Raw genomic sequence first — 24,435 nt, forward strand, 5'->3', positions numbered from 1 at the left:
TTGCTGGACTCCACGTGAAACAGGCAGAATGAACTCAATGGATAGATCAAGCAAGATTACTTTTATTCACAGGTATCCTCAAGTCAATAACTCACTGTTACAGCTGAGGTTCTTCTGGAATGTAGGTTGTAATCTGGACCCATCGCATAGGTAAAAGAATAATGGATTTCCCCATCCTATGTAAATGTTACATGCTGGTATGGAGCTCCTAGCCTAGCATCGTAGCTAGGATTCATGCAGAAAGATAATAAAACCCTGGCACATAACCAGGATGTTCTGCAGTAAACTTTGAGCTCCTCCCACTGACTAGATAAGATATAGGACTAACTAACAACTAGACTACATTTCCCAGAAGCCAACTCTTAAGGAAGCAGCGTTTAACCCTGTAAATGCTAAATACTCTAACACAGTTCTTAATTCCTAAGCTATCTATATAATGGACCAGAGGGCTATATATTTATTGGTCCAGCACACTCCCAGAAGATTGGGTAGTTTGCAAACTGTTTAAAATACTAAAAACAAAAAAAACAAAAAAAGAAGAGTAAAGGAGGCATTATGACAAAACCAAATGGGAACAAAGGAGATCACCATTAAAAAGAGGTGTAAATCATTCTCACCAAAGGCCCGAGTGAACAGCCTGCACTATAAGACTTTTGAAACACCAGTTGGGGTATGGGAAAATGGGATTCTTAGGAGGGAGCCTCATTATAGAAGGCAGGCACTCCTATACAGGAAGCACAGCTTATCCAGCTTTTTTTTAAAAAAATGTGTGCCCTTCATTAACCTCCATCCTTTAGAACAGGGGTGTCAAACACAATTTCATTGAGGGCCGCATCACCCTGGTATGGCCAGGGTGGGCGTGGCCTACTGGGTGGGCATGGCTAGAGTGTGTATGGCCTGCTGGGTGGGTGTGGCCAGCTCTACATCGTTCACATCAAGGGTGCCTATGGGGGCCTGGGCAGGAGTGGGACAGATCTGAGGGTCTCTGGCAGGAGGAGGGTCTCTGGGCCAGGGCCAAGGCAGTGGGGGCCGTTCCCTCACTGTTTCCAGGATGGCTTTGCGGGCCGCATGGAACCACTTCGTGGGCCGAATCCGGCCCCCGGGCCTTGTGTTTGACCTGTCTGCTTTAGAAGATTCACTTTTCTGCCTGCCATCTGGGTTGCAAAATTCCATACAGTTCAACTACTACAGTGTTTTCTAACTTTATCAACTTTAAGATGTGTGGTCTTCAACTCCCAGAATTCCCCAGCCAACATACTATTCTGCTCTCCTGATAACTTAGGGGACAAGTTGTGAAGGAAGTAAGGCTCAATAGGAACATCCAGAAATCTGCATGCAACTCAACACTACCTTCATTTATAAAATCTGTCCATGGTATTTACTCAGCCCTACAGATGGGGGGAAGAAACCTCTCTCATACATCTCTTACATCACACTGCTTTGTTTTCCCTTGGAGATGAAGAATCAGACTTAAGGCAATTTCCTCACTCTTGATAGATAGCATCAGCCAGCTGTAGCTAAAGCACAAAATGGCCTGCCTTCATACTGCACAGTGGTAATTAATGGCTCCAGTAAGACCATGCCTCTCATAAACTATGGGTCAGAGGAATAGATGGAGAACAGTGAAAAAGCACCATTCTGACAACTTAAGATATCAGCATCGAGAATGGGTGGATGAAATCCTTCAAGGAAAAAGAAAAAAAATATTTTCAGACACTGGTAGCCTGTATTTCTATCTTGTTCTTTGCCCTCTCTAGACAAATTAATAATAGAATTACCTTAATAAATGAGCTGATCTTCTGTCATTATATTCAATTCTCAACAAACTATTGAAAATGGAATGCCTGTTGCTTCTCCTGAAGTGAGATCCAACTTTCTTGTGGCTTGAATTCATCTACCATCTATTTTCCAGTGGGATTTGTTTCAGTAAGGTAAAGCATTCAGTATATTTACCCTATGTTTTAGAATTCCCTGTATTATTTTTAGGTATTATTTATAGAGTAAATAGCCATTTTCGGAAATGTGCTAACTTAGGTAGCAAGTTATATGTGTATTGATGTTGTCCTTAATGGTGGAAAGTGCCCTTTGAATATTAAGAACAAGTCATGCAAGAGAAAAGATTGGACAAGACTTTTTTTCCCCCTTCATTTGTTTTCTATCTGAAAAGACATCTAATTCGGACAGAGTATTCAGTCCTGCAATATCCCTTTGGATACTGCTGTGTTAACAAAATGTTATGTAAAAGCAGCAAAACTGTGAGATAAAAATGAGAACATTCCATACCTGATTGAGGGCACCAATGATCTTCCGTGTTTCTTGATAGAGTGTCTCTCCGTTCCAATGGGGATTCAATGTCTTCAGTTCCCCGGCTATCCGGTTGTGCTCCCGAAGAAAGAGAGTGTGAATAGCCATCAGTCCCAGGTTTTCATTGGCCCTTCCATCTCCTGCAAAGTTAAACCATAAAACATTATGTTTGTTTTTAGCAATTAAAACAAACAAACAAAAACAAATATTCTAAACATTTCAGAAAGGAAGCTGGAAAATGTTAACTTTCAGGATACCCTCTAGAGGTTATGTGGATTCTTGCAGCTTGAATCTGGTATATTCCTACTGTAGTAAGGGAATTTGGCAGGAACCTGTTGAATGTTGGTTGTGAAAGGAGGCATTGGTCCCAGGATGTTCATGGGGTGGGTGTATATGGCATCTATAACTGTGCAACTGAAATCACATTCCTTTTTTACATGTACCTCTCCAGCAGTGGCTTTCCAGAATTTCAAGAGAGCCTTTTCTTATTCTTCCTGAAGATGTTAGAGATGTAACCTGGGGATCTTCTGACTGCCAGACAGACTCTTATACTACCAAACTCCAATTCCTCTCTGCGTCTACCTATATCATCCCAGTGTTACCTATTTCAGATAGTAAGAGGGTATCCAGCACAGTCATGTCCCTAAAGCTGAACTTCTGCATCCAAAAAACACACCTTGGCCATACTGGGCTATGGATCTTTACCAAAGCAGAATATTAGGAATCACTATCCAGTGTTATCTATTTTGCATATTTCATCCTGCCGTTGTTACCATCCACATATAACTTGCATGCAATGCCCCAGAACTGAATGCACAATACGTGTGATTTATTATTATTTTTTAAATAAAGTTTTATATTACATTTTATTTATTTATTTATTTTTATTTATTTGATTTGTATACCGCCCTTCTCCCCAAGGACTCAGGGCGGTGAACAGTGACATAAATATCAAAAATGTACAAATACAGAAATTGAAAATAAATTTTAGAGTGAATGGTTCTTCTCTCTCCAAATGCCTACGTTATTATTTGTACTTGTTAATCATGTTCTTATTACTGAACCCTTCACAGAGTCACTTTGATGTTGGGTGCTCTTATAAATTTAATGCATTGATTAAACAAATACCTGCTTTAAAACATGGGATTTTAGCAGTTTTATTTGTATGCAGACAGAGGCTATAGGAGTTGATCTCAAAAGGCATAAGGGCCAGACCAGCATCAGTGAAGTTCTGGTTGATTGCCATGAGACCAAGTGGATTGCTTTGGTTCCGCAAACTATTTGCTAGAGGCTCTTCACTCCCGTACACCATACTGGCATCCATGAATGAGGTGATTGAATTGAGCTGCTCACGGACAAATGTTTTGGTGTTGCACACTGCAGCTGTCCTAATGAATGGCAGGCAGATGCCCGGAGTCTTAATCCGTGGATCTCCAGGGGGGATCTGTATAAAAAGGTCAATAAGTCAAAACTTCCACATGTTTCCGATCCCAGTCTATTCGGCATCATGTCTGAACTCTTTTAAAAAAAGGTATTAAACTGTTATCATAATATTAAATGCAAATAAAAACAAAGGTGATAGGAAAATGGGAAAGAGAGAAAGGAGGAATAAAGGTGTAGGTACAGGGAAAAAGGAGAAAAATCATCGACTTTCAATTTTTTTCAGCACAGTAAAGTACAGAATACAATAATGCAGTGGTGGGATTTAGCCGGTTTGCACCACTTTGGCAGAACCAGTAGCTAATTTTTGTTGCCCAGGCCTAGAATGGACTTCTGGAAGCAGCATCCAGAGACAACCGGTTGTTCACATATTTGAATCCTACCACTGCAATAATGGCCTCAACCTTTTACTTTACCAGCTTAAAGCATTATACTTGAACTCTTAATAAAATAAAAATTAATTAATTAATTAAAAAGAAAACAAACCCCCCTCACTCCCAATAAACTCAAAAGACAGACTTGATGGACCTCTAGGTCTTTTTCTGCTGTTAGTTTTCTATGTTACTTTGTATTCCATGTTCTGGCACTTAAAAATAAACATGACTTTAATACTTTGATTTTTTTTAGTTATTTTTTTAATAAATATTTTTTTTAAAAAAACGGTTTTTAAATTGTTTTTAAATCTCATGAGATTTCAAGTCTAATAAGCTACCAGCAGGTCAGTGAAACTGCTTGGATTTCACATTCTGCAAACTTAGTTTTTCAGCATAGTTTGTCAACCAACTTATTTGATTCACTTATAGTCAATAAACTGCACAGGTCCAGAAAATAGGCTAATTTGCTAAAAAAGTGAAATGTGTTGTATAACCCCAGTTTCATCAGAAATACCTAGCAGAAACTACACTAATGAAATTGTCATCATCACACATTTCCCTCGACTTTACAAAGGAGCCAAACTAGCTCCCTAAATTTTAAATTTATCTATCTATCATCTATCTATCATCTATATAATAATAATAATAATAATAATAATAATAATAATAATAATAATAATAATAATAATAATAATAATAATAATAAGTTGGAGGGGACCTTGGAGGTCATCTAATACAACCCCCTGATCAGGCAGGAAACCCTATATCATTTCAGACATTTATATGGCCACACATCACTGGGCTATGTACAACAATCCATGAAAACAAAAAATATAAAAATAATCATCATAAAAATATAAAAGAATCATGGTGGGGAGTAGTTTGAATGCACTATTGCAGGCTAACTCTGCCCACTGCCAGCAGTTCAGTCCTAACCTGCTCCAGGTTCACTCCGCTTTCCATCCTTCTGAGGTCAATAAAAGGAGGACCCAGATTGTTGGGGGCAATATACTGACTCTGTAAGCCACATAGAACAGTGGTCCTCAATTTTTCCAGCTTGGTGGCCCAGCCCATCGTGGGATGGTGGTAGTGTGTGAGTGGCAGGTGCACGCACTTGCACACAGCTCCATTTGTGCGAGCATTGTGCGTGCATGTGAATCCTCCACTTGTGTGAATGGAGCTTTGCACACAAGTGAAGGGCGCTATGCAAGTGGAGCTTCACATGCGTGCATAAGGGCCTGTCGGTCTCACAAGTGGGGCTTCATGTCCATTTCTCCCGCGGCCCGGTTTTGAACAGGCCGCAATCTGGTAGTGGGCTGTGGTCCGGGGTTCGGGACACTTAGGTTAGAGAATGTTGTGAAGCACTATGAAGCAGTGTATTAGATTGAGTGCTATAAAAAGTCTTTATTATGCCCAGAGGTCGCATAACTGTTTTAAAGAGCCGCTACTGTATTTTAAAGATACTATCTTAAACTATTTTAAAGAGACACTATTCATTTTCACGTTCATCTGCTACCTTATCAAAATCAGGGAGAAAGTCTCCACAGAAGGAGGATCTCTTGAAGCTAAAATTGAACTGTGGATATACAATGCTATACCTTTTTTTCCCAGAGCAGAGTTTCTATTACCTTAATTGGAAAGGAAGGAGGTGCATAACTGCAACAGGAATCACATTGGACATTCCCATTATCTACGTTGGTTGGACTTTCAGGAGCTAAGTCCAAATCATGGTCAATCCATTGCCCAAAATGCATGAATGCAAGAGAGCGCTGGACATCAGGCGTCACATTTTCATTGGAAGTTGTGATGACCTCATTAGACACTTGCCGTACCTGCAAGGAAACACCCAGAGAGGATCAGATAAGCTAGTCCAGACATGTCAAACACAAGGCCCGGTGGCCGGATCCGGCCCGCGAAGTGGTTTCATGTGGCCCGCGAAGCCATCCTGGAAACAGTGAGGGAACGGTCCCTGCTGCCTTGGCCCTGGCCCAGAGACCCTCCTTCTGCCAGAGACCCTGAGATCTGTCTCACTCCTGCCCAGGCCCCCATAGGCACCCTCGATGCGAACGATGTAGAGCTGGCCATGCCCACACAGTAGGCCATACACACTCTAGCCACGCCCACACAGTAGGCCATGCCCACCCGGCCCCCTGAGGCCAACCGCAATGCTGATGCGGCCCTCAATGAAATTGACTTTGAAACCCCTGAGCTAGTCTAATCAGCCTGGATTGAAATCTTTCTGTTTCCTAAGTGATCCTTCCTTGGGAGTCCAGGTCCTACAAAATTAAATTAAAACTATTATTTATTTATTTTTATGTATTTATAAAGTTAATGAAGGCGACTGCTAAGCTTGTAAGCCGCCCTGAGTCTTCGGAGAAGGGCGGGATATAAATGTAATTAAAATAAAATAAAAAAATAAAATAAATTGGCTGCCCATCTTACCACAGGGTAACTCTGGGCGGCTTACCATTACATAAAAGTTAAAACATAAAAAGTTAAAATCAGACATTGTAACCAAGGACCCATGGGGAAGGCAGGAGCAGAGTGGAGTGGGGGAGGGGGGATCTGTTATTACTCAGTCAAATACTCCATTGCACTGTTCCCCCACTGGGGTCCCAAGTTAACTGGTAGAGCCAGGTAGAGCCAGGTTTTTAGGAGTCTTAATCTTTTGTAAAAGAATAGGAGGGTTGGGGCCAACCTCACATTGGTGGGCAAGATGTTCTAGAGGGCAGGAGCAACAGCAGAGAAGGCCATCCTCCTGGACCCATCAACTGGAATAATAACCTCTTTTTGTGTGTGTGTGTCCTCATACAGTTCTCCCCAATCCATTCTCTAAGGCAGTGCTCTTCAACCTTTTCACAGATTGTACCACTTTTAGGATATGGCAATATTTGAGTATCCCCAGTCGCCTAGGAAGGTGTCAAAAACGTGATGACCAAAAAAAGGGGGGAAAGTGTTAAAGTGCAGGTAGTCCTCAACTTACAACAGTTCGCTTAGCGGCTGTTTGAACGTACAACGGCATTGGAAAAAGTGACTTGTGACCATTTTCCACATTTATGACCATTGCAGCATCCCCGGGGTCATGTAATTTACATTTGGATGCTTGGCAACTGGTTCACACTTATGACCGTTACTGTTTCCCTGGGACATTTGATCCCCTTTTGCAACCTTCTGACCAGCAACGTCTGTGGGGAAACCAGATTCACTTAACAACCGTGTTACTAATTTAAGAACTGCAGTGATTCACTTAACAAATGTGGCAAGAAAAGTCATAAAATGGGGCCAAACTCATTTAATCAATTTCTCATTTTGGGCTCAGTTGTGGTTGTAAGCTGAAGACTATCTGCACACCCACTTAACATACTTTTAATGTGAAACTTGTGCCTGTTTCTCTGACATTAATCTTTTCACTGTTCTATCCCCTTCTGTCCTTCTGCTTGTCTCAAAAAAGCCTCTTCTCTTCTCCATCTCTTCTACCCCCTTTTCTTTCCCTGTTGTATTTTTTCCTTTTTCCTTTCCCACCAAAATGTCCTCCTTTTATATCCTCTCCTCTCTTCCCCCCTCCTCTGTTTCTCTTCAGTGCAGGTCCAGCAGAGTCCTCTTCCCAAGGCTGCACACTGTTCCATCTGTCTTTACCTATCGTCCTTTTTTTTCTCCCTTTCCCATCAAAATCTCCTCCTTTTGTATTCTCTAGAATCTCTAGAATCTCTAGAACCCAAAGCCAATCACAAATCCCAAGAAAACGAATGTGAGAGAGATCTCGGAGTCCTAGTGGACAATCACTTCAATATGAGCCAGCAGTGTGCTGCAGCTGCCAAAAAAGCCAACACAGTGCTAGGCTGCATTAACAGAGGGATAGAATCAAGATCACGTGAAGTACTAATACCACTTTACAATGCCTTGGTAAGGCCACACCTGGAATACTGCATCCAGTTTTGGTCACCACGATGTAAAAAAGATGTCGAGACTCTAGAAAGAGTACAGAAGAGCAACAAAGATGATTGGGGGATGGAGGCTAAAACATATAGGGTACGGTTGCTGGAATTGGGTATGTGTAGTTTAATGAAGAGAAGGGTGAGGGGTGACATGATAGCAGTGTTCCAATATCTCAGGGGCTACCACAAAGAAGAGGGAGTCAAGCTATTCTCCAAAGCACCTGAAAGCAGGACAAGAAGCAACGGATGGAAACTAGTCAAGGAGAGAAGCAACCTAGAACTAAGGAGAAACTTCCTGACAGTTAGAACAATTAACCAGTGGAACAACCTGCCTCCAGAAGTGGTGAATGCTCCAACACTGGAAGTTTTTAAGAAGAGACTGGCCAGCCATTTGTCTGAAATGGTATAGGGTTTCTTGCCTGAGCAGGGGGTTGGACTAGATGACCTCCAAGGTCCCTTCCAACTTATTATTATTATTATTATGGATACAAATTGTTCAAAAGAAACAGGTCTACAAAAAGAGGAGGGGGAGTTGCACTATATGTAAGAGAATACTACATATGGCTAGAAAGGCCCAACAGAGGCTTCACTTTCTTAGGATCTTGCGGAAGAACAGGGTAGAACAACAGCTAATGACCCTCTTTTACCGGTCTACCATAGAGAGCATCCTCTCGTATGGTATTGTGGTTTGGTATGCTGGTCTGACAGCCGCGGATAGGAAAGTATTACAGAGGGTAGTGAGCACAGCACAAGACATTGTGGGCTGTTCCCTGACACCACTGGATGACATCGCCAGGGCTCATTGCCTTGGAAGAGTGAGGAAGATTCTCAGGGATGACTCACACCTGGACGGTATCTCTTTACTCTCCTACCATCCGGTAGGAGATATAGGAATATAGCCAGCCGTACCAACAGGCTGAAAAATAGCTTTTATCCGTGGGCTGTTAGGCTTTTAAATGGGACATAATCTTATGCAGAATTGACTTGGGAGGCCGGTGTGTGGTGTAGTTGGTTCACATAGTGTGGTAGGATGGAGGGTTTGTTGTCACTGTGTGTTGGGGGGAGAGAGCACGGGGGGAGGCTCAGCTAATCTCAATGTACACATGTTGTACTTTGACAATAAATGTTTATTTTATTTTATTTTATTTTTATCCACAGAAATGCACATGATCAAAGATAAAATCTCTCCAGAATGTACATGGGTCAATATAAAAGAGAAAAAAGTGATATTGCCATAGTGTATACTACAGGTCACCCAACCAATCAGAAGAAATAGATGAACTCTTGCCAACCAGTTAACAAATGTATGCAGGAAGTATACCAAAGTAGTAATAGGAGACTTCAACTATCCCAATATCAACTGGGAGTCAAACTCTGCAGTGAGCGGGAAATCAAACAGATTCCTAACCAAGCTAGCTGACAACTTTGTCACCCAAAAGGTGGAGGAGGGAACTAGATGTAAAGCTATACTGGACTTAATCCTTACAAATAGAGAAGAAGTGATAGAGGGAATTGAAATTGCGGGAACCTTGGGTGTGAGTGACCACGTCATACTGGAATTTAATAAATGCAAACACTAGCAATAAAAAAACAATCCAATTAGTATCTTAAACTTGAAAAGAGCTGACTTTAACAAACTCAGAGAGAACCTAGGAAAGATCCCATGGATGAAAATCCTAAAGGGGAAAACAACCCAAGCATGGGACCCTGAAAAATGCGATCATAAAAGCCCAGAGCAGCACAATACCATTGAGAAAGAAAAACAAGAAATCCAAGAAGAAACCAACATGGCTGCACAACGATCTCTCTGACAAACTGAAAGACAAAAGGGACAAATACAAAAAATGGAAAGAAAGGCATCTAACTAAGGGCAATTATCAGCAGACAGCCCGAATATGCAAAGATGAAAGAAAGCAAAGGCTCAGAATGAACAAAGACTTGCAAAGAAATTAAGGAAAATAAAAAAGTATCTTCCAACATATTATCAACAAGAAAAAAGTCAAGGAAACTGTAGGCCCACTAAAGAGAGAAGATGGCAAGGAAAAAGCAGGCAACAGGGAGAAAACAGAGCTGCTTAACTCGTACTTTGCATCAGTCTTCACACAAAAAGAAACTATAGCCCAACATACCAAAAAAACCACCGCAAAAGACATAGTAGAAACAAAAATTAAAATAAGCAAGAAAATGGTAAGAGAACACCTATCCGACCTTGATGAATGTAAATCACCAGGACCTAACAGATTACATCCCAGAGTTCTGAAAGAGCTGGCAGATGTTATCTCAGAACCATTGCACCACATCTGTCATAAATCCTGGAGCATCGGGGAAGTACCTGAGGATTGGAAAAGGGCTGATGTGATTCACATCTTCAAGAAAGGGCGGGTAGGGACAAGATTCAAGGTATAGATATAGATAGATATTTACAAGAAGTGAATATCCCTGTTCTTACACAAGAGCAAAGGGAAGGGATGAATCAACTGATAAATGCTGAAGAAATTATTTTAGCAATTAAACAATTAAAGGTGGGGAAAGCACCAGGAACAGATGGCTTGACTGCCGTTTATTATAAAGATTTACAGTTAGAAGTGGTGGAACCTTTAAAAGAATTATTTAGAACAATCCAATCCGGAGGAGAAGTGCCTCCATCGTGGAAAACAGCTTTTATTTCGCTGATTCTTACCCAAACCAAAAATTATAGGCCAATATCGCTCTTAAATACAGATTACAAGATATTTGCAAAAATTTTAGCAAATAGATTAATGAAGGTAATGCAGCAAATGATTCATAGTGACCAAACAGGATTTATAAGTGGTAGACAAATGAAAAATAATGTGAGACATATTGTAGATTTATTGGAATTTTTGGAAAGAAATAACCAGGTCTCTGCAGTGCTTATTTTTTGGGATGCTGAAAAAGCTTTTGATCAATTGGATTGGCAATTTTTATTTAAGGTACTGGAGAAAATGGAGTTTGGGGATAATTTTTTGCAACCTGTTAGGGCAATATATCAGAAGCAGACAGCTCAAAGAACAATTAATGGTAGTTTGACAGAAGCATGTAACATTGAAAAGGGGACAAGACAGGGGTGTCACCTTTGTTGTTTGTTTTAACATTGGAAATATTATTGATTAAGATAAGAGACTCAAATAAAATTAAGGGACTTAAAATAAGAGGTCAAGATTATAGATTGAGAGCGTTTGCGGATGACTTGGTTATTACATTAAGTCAACCGACTTACTCAGTTGTAGATTTGATGGAGATAATATTGTTATATGGAAAAGTTTCTGGATTTAAGATAAATACGCAAAAAACTAAAATATTGTCTAAAAATATGACTACAGAACAAAAGGTTGTTTTAGAAGAACAAACTGGATTTGAAATAGTTAAAAAGACTAAATATTTGGGGGTATATCTTTCAGTTTCAAATGTGAAATTATATAAAAATAATTATGAATTGTTATGGTTAAAAATACAAAAAGAGTTAGATAGTTGGAAAAAATTACAATTATCTTTATTGGGAAGAATTGCAGCAGTGAAAATGAATGTTTTGCCAAAGTTTTTATTTTTGTTTCAAATGATACCTATACTTAAAAAGGATTCAAACTTGGAGGAATGGCAGAAAGGTATTAATAAATTTGTTTGGGCAGGTAAAAGACCAAAAGTAAAATTTAAGATAATGCAAGATGTACGTGAAAGAGGTGGTCTTAAAATGCCCAATTTTAAATTATATTATGAGGCTGCTGCTTTATCATCAATTAGTGACTGGTTTAATTTAACACAGGCATGTCCAAAGTCTGGCCCGCGGGCCATTTGCGGCCCGCGGGGCGGTTTAATACGGCCCGCAACAGCCCTCCCTGCTGTATGTAAATGCGGCCCTCCCACGGCCCTCCCTTCTGATTGAGGGCCGCCCCTTCGGGAGCTGCTCCCGCCTCCCCCGCCGAGGGGCCGCCCCAGGAAGCGCAGGCCGGCCCAGCTGCCGCCCCCACCCCGCCAGCCAGGCTCCGGGGCTCCACGCGGCTTCCTCTGCCTCCTCCTCCTCCTCCACCAGGCCTGCTCGGGGCCCGGGGCGGCTCCAGTGCTCAGGGGAAGCGCGCGGAGAGCAGATCGCGCCCTCATCCCGGCCGGAGCGCAGCCCAGAGGAGGAGCTGCTGGGCCGGGCATGCCCTGAGCGGCTGGGGGTCTCCGGTCAGGCCATGCGGCACTGTGGGCGAGGCGGTGGTGGCCGGCGGGGGTCTCGGCCTGCCCGCCCATCCCGCTGAGCACCTTCCCTGCACGCCGTGGCTGCCCATGGCGGCGGCTCCGGCTCCGGCGGCGCTGGGGCTCCCGGGCACGGGGGGCTCCGGCGGTGCCGGGCTGGCCGCTCTGGTACCACAAGGACCTGAGCCGGGCGGCGGCCGGCAGCTTCCTGGTGCGCGACAGCGAGAGCGTGGCCGGCGCCTTCGCCCTCTGCATGCTGTGAGTCCGGGGACCCGTGGGCGCCGCCTTGGGGACGGGCCGCGGGAGGGAGGGAGGGGAGGGGGCCAGGGCACGCCTGCAAAAGACTCCCCCCCGAGGCTGGGCATTCCGTGGTGGCGGCCCCGGAGCCTGGAGCGGGGTCTGTCCAAGCCTCCGATTTCTTTCTTTCTTTTCTCTTTCTTTCTTTCTTTCTTTCTTTCTTTCTTTCTTTCTTTCTTTCTTTCTTTCTTTCTTTCTTTCTTTCTCTCTCTCTCTCTCTCTCTTTTCTCTTTCTTCTTCCTCTCTCCTGCCTCCATTCTCTCTTCTTCCTTCCTTCCTTCCTTCCTTCTCTCTTTCTCCTTCCCTCCCTCCCCCCATTCGTCCTTTCTCCTCCCTGTCTCCTTCCCTCCCTTTCTCCCCCCCTCCCCCTCTCAGCCCTGCCTGGCGCTGGAGTCCCGGGGGTGACCTTCCGCCATGGAATCCGAGACGACTTTTTCAGCTGCAGAAATGTCAGCCTCCCGGGACGGGATGGGCGACCCCCCCGGCAGGGAGAGGTGACTCCCCTCCCCCTTCTAGTGGCTTTCCCGACTCCGGCCGCGCCGATCTGCCACTCCTCCAGTGGGTTGAAGGGCCGGCTGCCTGGCCGAACCGCCGTGCTCCTTCCCCTAGCCCCGGGCTTGGCGCAGCGTCTGTGCCGGTGCAGCGAGGCTGACGGTGCGCGCCTGGCCTGGCTGAGCGCGTGGCGGTTCGGCCAGGCAGGAAAAGGTGCAGGAAGCGGCCGCCGCCTGGTAACGGCGCCCGGGCTCACAACGTGGAGGCGGCGAGCAAGCGCGCGCTCAGGGCGAGGCGGCCGCAGTCCAGTGAGGGAAGAGCGCCGAGGGAGTGGCCGGCCGGGGCGCCCGCTCTGCTCTGCCTGGCGCCAGCTCAGAGACTCCGCCCGCCAGGCCCTTCTCCCGCTCAGCCAGGCCAGGCGCGCACCGTCAGCTTCACTACACCGCCTCCACGTTGTGAGCCCAGGCGCCGTTACCAGGCGGCGGTCGCTTCCCGCACGTTTTCCTGCCTGGCCGAACCGCCGCGCTCCTCCCCCCCTGCCCCAGGCTTGGCGCAGTGTCTGTGCCGGTGCAGCGAGGCTGACGGTGCGTGCCTGGCCTGGCTGAGCGGGAGAAGGGCCTGGCGGGCGGAGTCTCTGAGCTGGCGCCAGGCAGAGCAGAGCGGGCACCCCGGCCGAGCTTTGCTCGGCAGCAGCGCAGCCCGGCCAGCCACTCCCTCGGCGGTCTTCCCTCACCAGACCGCGGCCGCCTCGCCCTGAGCGCGTGCTTGCTCGCCACCTCCACGTTGTGAGCCCGGGCGCCGTTACCAGGCGGCGGCCGCTTCCCGCACCTTTTCCTGTCTGGCCGAACCGCCACGCTCCTCCCCCCGCTGTGGGCTTGGCGCGGCGTCTGTGCCGGTGCAGCGAGGGCGCGCCTTCTTTGCCGCCGGAGCTGCCCCAGCTTCGAAGCCCTCTGGCTCCCCTGGGCGAAGGCGACATCCAGGGAAGGGCGGGTGTGTGTGTGTGTGTGTACGTGCGCGCATTCTGTGTTTCACAGCCATTTTATGGGCTGGGATGTGGGGAGCTGGACAGGGGTAGGTAGGGCCCTGGCCTAGCAGAATTTGTGAAGTGGTGGAAGTGTGTGAGCTGTTACCAGAGAGTCTGACCTTGTCAAAGTAAGTTTGACAAGGTCAGACTCTCTGGTAACAGCTCACACAGAAAGTTTTTTTTTAAATTTATTTAAAATACATTGTGAAAACTCAGCTGTCAGTTGATCTTATGTTATAAAATGAAAAGTATGCCATTTGCAATTAACTTGGCATAAAATAATTCATTTGCATTTAATTGTAATTGTTCAAAGAATGTTCGGAAAAATGTTCGGCCCTCCAGCATGTTCACTTCATCCAATCTGGCCCTCTTTGAAAAAAGTTTGGACACCCCTGATTTAACACAAGGGAGATTATTGAATATTGAGGGTTGTGATTTGTTATTTGGTTGGCATGCATATTTATTGTATGACAAGAAGGTGGATAATGTTTTTAAGACACATATATTAAGGTATGCTCTGTTGCGAGTTTGGAAAAAATATCGATATAAGTTAAATTATAAAATACCAATTTGGGCAATACCTAAACATGCAATAGAAAATATAAATGTGGGATTTAAACATGATGTGACTACATATAAAGAAATTCTTAGGATGGAAAGGAATGTATGGCAAGTGAAGCCTTATAATATTTTAAAATAAGGGAAAATAGTACAAACTTGGTTTCAGTATGGGCAGTTACAAGCTAGATGGAAGGAAGATCAGAAAGTTGGTATTTTGATAACTGATGAAAATTTGGTAAAACAAATTAGAGATCAAGGTCAAGCACATATAAGGATATATAATGCATTGATAGAAATAGATTCAGAAACGGAACTTGTTAAAGATTGTATGATAAAATGGGCCCAGAATTTTCAGGAGGTCATAACAATGGATACTTGGGAAAAGATATGGGTTAGAAATGTAAAATTTACACAGGCTCAAAATTTAAGAGAGAATTTTTATAAAATGTTTTATAGATGGCATTTAGATCCTAAAAAATTAGCAAGTATGTATCCAAACTGTCAGCCTAAATGTTAGAGGTGTGGTTGTGATGATGCAACGTATTATCATATATGGTGGACTTGCAAAAAAGTCAAAGCTTTTTGGATTAAAATTTGGTGGAACATGCAGAAGATATTTAAGAAAAAGATAAGGTTTTCTCCATAGTTATTTCTGTTGGGTATTATTACAGATTGTACTGTTATAGATACTAAATTGATGTTGAATTTAATTACGGCAGCAAGACTTTTAGTAGCGCAATATTGGAAGAAGGAGGAACTGCCTACTATAGAAGAGTGGACTTTGAAAGTTTCAAACCTGGCGGAAATGGCAAAGATTTCAGCATATTTGAAAGAACAATCGCAACAGAGATATATTGTGGAATGGAGAAGATGGATATTGTGGAATGGAGAAGATGGATCGAGTATATTCAGAATAAATATGGGACTAAAAAGTTTCATTTAGCATATGAATAAGTATTAGTTTTATATGATGTATTATTAGGTATTCATTATTAGTTAGTTAGTTATGTTTAAGGGGAGTTAAAGTGTGATAGAATTTAATGTGTTTTTTTTTAGTTAGTTAGCATATTTTAGCTTAAGTTTGTGAAAGTTAATACCCTGTATTCAGCTCTGGGAAGTTGGGGGGGGGCAGGGCGAGGGAGGGCAAGTGGGAGGGAGAGGGAGGGAGGGAGTTTATGTTTTTAAAATGTATTCTAAAACTTTTCAATTAAAAAAAAAGAAAGGGCGGGAAAAACGGACCCAGGAAACTACAGACCAATCAGTTTAACACCAATACCTAGAAAGATCCTAGAAAAGATAATCAAAAAACAGATCTGCGAACAACTAGAAGCAAATAAAGTCATAGCCAGTAGCTAGCACAGGTTTGTTAAAAACAGATCATGCCAAACCAATCTTATTTCATTCTTTGATAAAGTGACTAAACTTGTAGACCAGTCAAATGCTGTGGACATAGTATACTTAGATTTCAGTAAGGTATCTGATAAAGTAGACCACAGCCTACTCCTTGGTAAGCTAGAAAAAGGTGGAATAGACATCACCACCAGATGGTGACAAACCGTATTCAACAAGTACTCTGCAATGGCACATAGAGAGAAGTAAGCAGTAGGGTACTGCAAGGTTCTGTCTTAGGCCCAGTACTATTCAACATCTTCATAAATAACTTAGATGAGGGAATTGAAGGGGAACTCATCAAATCTGCAGATGACACCAAACTGATAGGAGTAGCCAACACCCCATTTAGGCAGGAAAATCAAAGGTACAAGTACAGATTGGGCGAGACCTGGCTTAAAAACAGTAACTGTGAGAGGGACCTTGGAGTCCTAGTGGACGATCAACTTGACTATGAGCCAACAGTGTGTAGCAGCAACCAAAAAAGCTAAAATAATCCTGGGTTGTATATACAAAGGCATAGAATCAAGATCACGTGAAGTATTATTACTGCTTTATAAAACCCTAGTAAGACCACACCTGGAATACTGCAGTCAATTTTGGTTACCATATCACAAAAAAGATGTTGAAAGTTTGGGGGGGAAAATCAGAGAAGAGCAACTAAGATGATCAAAGGCCTGGAGACTAAAACATACGAAGAATGGCTGTGGGACTTGTGTTTGGCTAGTCTAAAGAAAAGAAGAAATAGGGGAGACATGATAGCAGTGTTCCAGTATCTGAGGGGCTGCCACAAGGAAGAGAGGGTTAGGTTGTTCACCAGAGCACCAGAGGGAAGGACGAGAAACAATGGTTGGAAACTGATCAAAGAGAGAAGCAACCTGGAATTAAGGAGAAACTTCCTGACAGTGAGGACAATCAACCAGTGTAACAGCTTGCTTCCAGAAATCATGGATGCTCCATCACTGGAGGTTTTTAAGAAAAGACTAGACAATCACCTGTCTGAGATGATATAGGTTTTCCTGTTCTATTCATCTCTTCCCACCCCTCCTCCTTTTCTCTTCCGACTGCGCTGATCAGCATGCAGTTGTGCACGCTGATCCTGGGGCCTCTGCCTCACCCCTGCAGCCCTGCAGAAGCGCTGATCAGTATATAGCCATACACACTGATCCTGGGGCTTCCACCAAGCCCTGAAAGCCCCGCAGCTCCAGCTGACTCTCTCAGGCTTGTGTGGCACAGCTGCCGCTTCAGCTCATTCTCCTCCCCACTACACTTATCTAGGATGGTTGTATACCAGGTGCCAGAGTATCACCAGTGGTACATGTACCACCAGTTGAAAAGCCATGCTCTAAGGCACTGTGTTTCAACATTGGCAACCTAAAGAGGTGTGGACTTCAACTCCCAGAATTCCCCAGCCAGCATGCTAGCCTAGGGAATTCTGGGAGTCCATACATCTTCATGCCAAGACTGAGAAATTCTGTTCTAAGGTAAACAATACACTATGGCAACTTGGGGTATGATCTAACCCACTTCATTAACCATGTAATTGGTGATAAAATCAGGTGATTTGGAGAGGGGTGGGATGATGAAATGGGCCAGTAGCTATTGGCTACTTTAGACTGGTATACTGTAGATATTGCTCTACAAGGGTCATCTCATCGTATGCTAGAGCCCACGATGGTTTCACCATTGTCCTCTGATAGTTCTCCAACTATAAGCTCGACCCAAACAGGTAGATGACTTCCCATCACTTACCAGAGGGAGAGGATATCCATTATAAAGTTGCCCCCCAATCAGTCCTTTTGGAAGGGATATGCCATCTTCATATTCTGCTGGAAGCCAGCGTGCATAGGCATGATTGGATACTCCAAAATGTGGGTGTTCCCTAGAATGGGAAAATAATGTCATGCATGGAGGTCTTTCAGGGATGTCTCCATCACCGAATAAAATATGCTGGAACAATCTCTATACAAAAATTATTTCCTTTGCCTTCCTGAAGGTTGAAGTTAAGCTAACGGGCAGGTTTTGTTCTTTTCTGAATGTTGAACAAAATGAAACCTCTGTGTAAATATCTGTTTTGTGAAACTGCAGGTAACCCTCAACTTATGACCACAACTGAGCCCAAAGTTTCTGTTCTTCAGTAAGGCGGTTAAGTGAATTTTGCCCCATTTGATATCCTTTCTTGCCACAGAAAGGTCATGCACTTGTTCACTTATTTAGTGAATCACTGCAGTTGTTAAGTTGGTATCACAGTTGTTAAGTGAATCTGGTTTCTGCATTGACTTTGCTTGTCAGAAGGTCACAAAATGTGCTCAAACAACCCTGGGACACTGCAACCATCATAAATATGAGTCAGTTGCCAAGCATCTGAATTCTGATCATGTCACTATAGAGATGCTGCAACGGTCGTAAGTGTAAAAAATAATCTTAAATCACTTTTTTCAGTGCTTTTGTAGCTTTGAACAGTCACTAAATGAACTGTTGTAAGTCGAGGACTACTTGTATAACCGATTAACTATGCATTTTGAAAGCTTGTTTTAAAACTCTCCCTTAAAACTGACCATGAAATGAAATGAAGTTTAAAACCTAAATAGGTTCCTGCTAGAAGTAAACAATTTCATACAAACCTTCTGGTACTGAAGGTACCCGATGCCCTAGTAGTGCCTGGTATTTTTAAAAGAGGAAATTAAAATTCTTTTTTTCTCATAAAACCTGTTTATTTTTCAAATAAATAGTTCAGCATACAGAGATGCCTTACAGCCACTCAGACAATATATCCATCTAGGTGGATAACCCACCTAGAGGTAAAGAAGAGGCAAAATGAATATTTTGCACCTTGCAGGTGCTTAGGATTCTCACTGCACCCTTCAAAATCCTCCCAATCAGCTTTTCCCCATTTTAGAGAGTTTTTAATAATAATAAAACCTTTATTGTCAAAGTACAACATGTGTACATTGAGATTAGCTGGGCCTCCCACCGTGCTCTCACCCCCCAACACACAGTGACAACAAACCCTCCATCCTACCACACCATGTGAACTAACTACACCACACACCGGCCTCCCAAGTCAATTCTGCATAAGTTCACAGAGATTATGTCCCATTTAAAAGCCTAACAGCCCACAGATAAAAGCTATTTTTCAGCCTGTTGGTACGGCTGGCTATATTCCTATATCTCCTACTGGATGGTAGGAGAGTAAAGAGATACCGTCCAGGGTGTGAGTCATCCCTGAGAATCTTCCTCACTCTTCCAAGGCAACGAGCCCTGGCGATGTCATCCAGTGGTGTCAGGGAACAGCCCACAATGTCTTGTGCTGTGCTCACTACCCTCTGTAATACTTTCCTGTCCGCGGCTGTCAGACCAGTATACCAAACCACAATACCATACGAGAGGATGGTCTCTATAATACACCAGTAAAAGAGGGTCATTAGCCGTTGTTCTACCCTGTTCTTCTGCAAGACCCTAAGAAAGTGAAGCCTCTGTTGGGCCTTTCTAGCCACCTGGGTTGTGTTAACTTTCCAGGTCAGATCTTCACAGAGGTAGACTCCCAGAAATTTAAAGGAGGAAACTCTACACAGTCCTCCCCGATGGGAGGCAGGTGGGGCAGGTTCCTCCTTTTTCCTCCGGAAGTCTAACACCATCTCTTTCGTCTTGCCAATGTTTAGGTGCAAGTTGTTGTTACTACACCATATGGATAGTTTTTGTACCTCCGCCCTATATGCTGTCTCATCCCCACCTGTAATAAGACCCACCACAGTTCATCTGCAAACTTGATTATCACAGTGGATGGGTCAGATGATACACAATCATAAGTGTATAAGGAGTACAGGTAGGGGCTAAGCACACAGCCCTGTGGCATGCCGGTGCAAAGCTTCAAGGGGGTGGACAAAGCAGACCCAAACCTCACTGTTTGTAACCAATCCCTAAGAAAGTCTTGAATCCAATCGCAGATGAAGGGGAGAATTTCAAGTCAGTCAGCTTCTCGATGAGAATGCTCGGCAAAATGGTGTTGAAAGCCGAGCTGTAGTCAACAAAAAGCATCCTGACATAACTTCCAGGTCTCTCGAGATGACTTGCTACAGAGTGTAAAGCAGTAGCTATGGCATCGTCTGTCGACCTATTTCCCCTGTAGGCAAATTGATGTTTATCAAAGTCCAGTGGGAGGCATGTCCTAAGATGTTGGAGAACCAATCTTTCGAAGCATTTCATGACTACAGACATTAATGCAATAGGTCTGTAGTCATTCAGGCTGCAGAAGAGATGCCTTAAAGCAGAGGTCCCCAACCTTTTGGGCACCAGGGACTGGTTCTGTGGAGAGACGTTTTTCCACAGACTGGAGAGTGCGTGGTTTTGTGTGCTGCCTGCATCTTGCGGATGGGGTTTTGCTTGTTTGTGCGGACCATTTGCTGGCATACCGTGGACCAGTACAGGTCCACTGACTGAGGGTTGGGGACCCCTGCCTTAAAGGGCTCCAAACACCAGTTTTGTTTCTTCAACTTCTTTAATGCTTGGCACAGAAAGTAAGCCTAAATATTTCAGCTCTATCAGTTCTGGTTCCACAAAATCACCATATCCTAAAGACACCTGCCTTAAGCAGAGTTTCAGCAGGAGATGCATACCTGTTGTTGCATTGGCCGGTGATAGTCCGGTAAGGACTGTTCAGTGGACAATGGATTGGCCACGTCACATAATTGCAACCAGTTCTTCTGAAGAGTGTCTCTTTCTGCTCTCTGCTTAATATGTCTAAATAGGGGGGAAATAATTGGAAATCAAGGATTTAATGTAATATTAATTTAATTAATGTTAATTTAATTGCTAATTATCAATTTAGGTAGTCCTTGACTTATGACTACAGTTGGGACTAGAATTTCCATTGCTAAGCCAATTGGTTGTTGAGTGAATCGTATCTGATTTTTTCCACCTTTTTGCACAGTTGTGAATTGCTGCAGTTGTTAAGTGAATCGTGTAGTTGTTAAGCGAATCCAGCCTACCTCATTGACTCTGCTTGTTGGAAGTTGGCCGGGAAGATCACAAATGATGATCACATGATCCTGGGATGCTGTAACCATTGTAAATACATGCTGGTTGCCAAGCACCCAAATTCTGATCACGTGATCGTGGGGTTGCTGTGATGGTCGTTAGTGTGGGATTGTAAACCATTTTTTTCAGTGGCTTAGAATACTTGCTAAATACTTGCTAAATGAATGGTTCTAAGCTGAGGTCTAGCTGTACTTTAAAATTTTAAATTAGACCTCAAGGACAGCGTTCAACCGCTTTCATTCTGTAAATAAGAATTTTTTCCGGAGACTAAGCTGTACTATTCATGACCTAACATTTGTGGGGTTTTCTGTTTCTTTAATTTCATTTAATTCCATTTTTTATATCCCGCCCTTCTCCGAAGACTCAGGGCGGCTTACAAGCTTAGCAGTAGCCTTCATTCTATGTATATGCCTGCTTATTAGGGCTTTCACACACACCCCAAGTGGCATTATTACAAAGTCAGCTTAATTGCCCCCAACAATCTTGGTCCTCATTTTACCTACCTCGGAAGGATGGAAGGCTGAGTCAACCTTGAGCCTGGTGGGATGCGAACCTGCACTAATTGCAGGCAGCTGGTGTTACTTAAGGAGGCATTAGCCCACTGCTCCACCAAGGCTCTTGTCCACTTCTCACCCTGTTGCATTACCTATCTGGGGAAAAATTCTGAAGCGCTCCAGAGGAGGAACATTCTTTCAAGGCACTGTGATCAGGCCTTGTTTTCATGGGCCCTCATTTAGGCGTCTCTGGTTTTTCATCCTACCTGTAATATTGAATGGTCTCAGATACTTATTTTGTATTTTCTTCTCTAAGATATCCAAAGCAGTTTCCAAATAACTCGCAGCTCGGATTGCAGTCCTGGTTCCTGCCACAGGTGCTTTTAAATATTTCAAAAAATCTGAAGGGTTGAGATCAGTCTTGTTCAAACTTTCTTTGATTCTGGAAAAAGAAGTAGAGTTGATGATAAACAACCACAATGGAAAATGCCATAAGAAATATACAGTAGTTGTGTTTACACAATGCTGTTTTTAAAATAGCAGCAGGGAGGTTGCACCACAAAGAGAGAATTGGACCGGAAGTATTCTTATTCTTTCATATTATTTCCTTCCTTTCTACTTTCTGCCATTTTACTACTTCATCAAAGTACCCTGTTTAGTCAACATGTATTGATTAATATATGCAGCCTGAATCCTTATTTTTCCATGCCACAATAAATCTGTGCATTCTTCTCTCCTATCTTTACTACTGCATTGCTCAAACATCTGGATGTTTCATTAGACTTAACTCTTGAGGAAGGGGGTCCTTCTACAATATCATATCCAAGAAGTATATGCTCAGATTCTTGAATGATTGTAAGTTGCTGGACAGCCAAAGTCCTTCAGAGATAATGAATTAACTAATTAGCTTGAAAAGAGCTTCTTGATACAGCAGACCAAATTAACGAATGAATGAATGAGGATATTTAGTAAACAGGTGTGGGCTTGAGAATCACAGCACTGAGATGGGCAGCCATATAAATTCAAATAGATAGAAACAAAGAAAAAGAAAATTTAATACTTTTCTACCTGCCTCAATATAACGTTTATAATTTGGTGGCATTTTTGAGAAAGGCCCCCCTAAACTTGCCTTCTAAGCTTCTAGAATCCTCAGGCCACACAAACACTCTCTCTCTCTCTCTCTCTCTCTCTCTCTCTCTCTCTCTCTCTCTCTCTCTCTCTCTCTCTCTCTCTCTCTCTCTCTCTCTCTCTCTCTCTCTCCCTCCCTCCCTCCCTCCCTCCTTCCCTCCCTCCCACCCTCCCTCCCTCCATGTGTATTATTGCTATTATTTGCTATCTGTTTCCTAGGCATATTTCTAAACTTTCATCATGAAAAATTGTGGCTTAGAGTCTGTGATGAAACATAACAAAGGAAATTGCCTACAGTTTTACACAAAAGAATCTCACCTTTCCCGGGATAATTTAAATGCCCAATCCACCTTCTGTTTGGCTTCATTAATGCTGCTGAGAAACTCACTACCAGTCAGCTCTTCAGAGGAATCCAGCTCATCATCATGATCTTTGGAAGAATAAAATAACGTTAGAAGAAAAACAAGATTCTGGCTTTCTTTTCTTTTTTTTTCTTTCTTTCTTTTTTTTTTTTGTTAACCAGAAGCCAGAGAGTTGAAAAGGATGGCTACCTACATCATCCTAGGTAGCTATAACCGCTTTAAGAAAGCAGAGTGGGCATCTGCTTCCCTATCCATCTTTATTTCTTGCCTATAATATATTATTTACATTGTTAAGCCAGAAGGCAAATACTGCCCTTCTACTTATATCTTAAATCTTATATTTAAAAATCTTGAAGCTGAATAGCAAGCAAACAACACTGAATATGCTTTGTGATATCTTTTATAACCCCCCCCTCAAGTCACTGTGATTTGACAGGCCGTATAAATTTTCTTAATAAATAAATAAGATGTAGCAAAATGGATTCCAGAAGATGGTAGAGGACAGGAAGGCCTGGAGTAACGTTGTCCATGGGGTTGTGATGGGTAGGACACAACTTCGCAACTAACAACAACAAAGCAAAAATTGATTGTTAGCAACAATGACTGTCAGGATTCTCTAGCCAGAAGTAGGGAATGAAGACTGACTCAACTATTTAATGACATTCTGCCCTAAATCAGGGTTGTCCACATTACATGTGTGCCAAGCAACTCAAGTCAATGGTATGACTGGATTTTGCCATTTTTGTTCCTGTCCTGAATACTGTATGAGGTTTCTCTTGTGTTAGCAGTTCCAATAGTTACTAATAATATAAAAGTTCACTTTCTATAAATCTCTCTCCTTATTTTTTAACATCTGTAAACCTCCTCTCATTTTTTTTAAGGAGCTCAACTTAATGGCAGACGTTCAGATTAAATTATTGGTGGCACACTAGAAAGGAACAGATATGATTCTAGGTTATTTAAAAAGAAACTTCTTGGTCCTTTTGATAATATTCTTAATTAGCTGCTTTACCTCCCTCTCTTTCTTCTATGGACTCTTTCCCCAATTATTCAAATCATCTCTATATTTCCTTCAGAATGACAAAACATAACAGATTTCACATGTCAAGGCTGTCACTGAACGCTGCTGCTTAAGGGAGAGAATACCATTTTAGGAGTAATAGATTAAGGATAAATTAAGTCTGCATCGCTCAAGGCAGATATGAGATGAAATGAGGGCAAAATCATGAAATGAAGAAAGTCTTTTAATTGTGAGTTCTTGTCATATGCTGACTCTCACTGAGATGCTGTCCCAAGCTTCTTCAAACCTTCCATCCAAGCTTTGCGTAAAACAGAGATCTCCCCCTTCCTTCCTACCTTCCCACCCTGGAATAATAGTTTGTCTACCACAAAATCAAAAAT

The 24,435-nt window shown here is 42.9% G+C and overlaps 1 protein-coding gene across 1 annotated transcript in view; it reads right to left on the reverse strand.

Annotated features, from left to right (window-relative positions):
* Positions 1-24,435, reverse strand: part of LOC310650769 (myeloperoxidase-like) — a gene marked incomplete at both ends in the record, with an annotated part of 34,168 nt that overhangs the window by 6,830 nt on the left and 2,903 nt on the right. Inside the window, 7 exons of the mRNA XM_083379498.1 lie at positions 2,284-2,444; positions 3,433-3,748; positions 5,747-5,950; positions 17,766-17,895; positions 20,630-20,753; positions 21,811-21,986; positions 22,991-23,102. Of these exons, the coding sequence (XP_083235624.1) occupies positions 2,284-2,444; positions 3,433-3,748; positions 5,747-5,950; positions 17,766-17,895; positions 20,630-20,753; positions 21,811-21,986; positions 22,991-23,102 (1,223 nt within the window). The remainder of the gene's footprint in view (positions 1-2,283; positions 2,445-3,432; positions 3,749-5,746; positions 5,951-17,765; positions 17,896-20,629; positions 20,754-21,810; positions 21,987-22,990; positions 23,103-24,435) is intronic.

This window comes from Vipera ursinii, assembly GCF_947247035.1.
Source record: "Vipera ursinii genome assembly, chromosome: 1".
NCBI classification, from domain to species: domain Eukaryota; kingdom Metazoa; phylum Chordata; class Lepidosauria; order Squamata; family Viperidae; genus Vipera; species Vipera ursinii.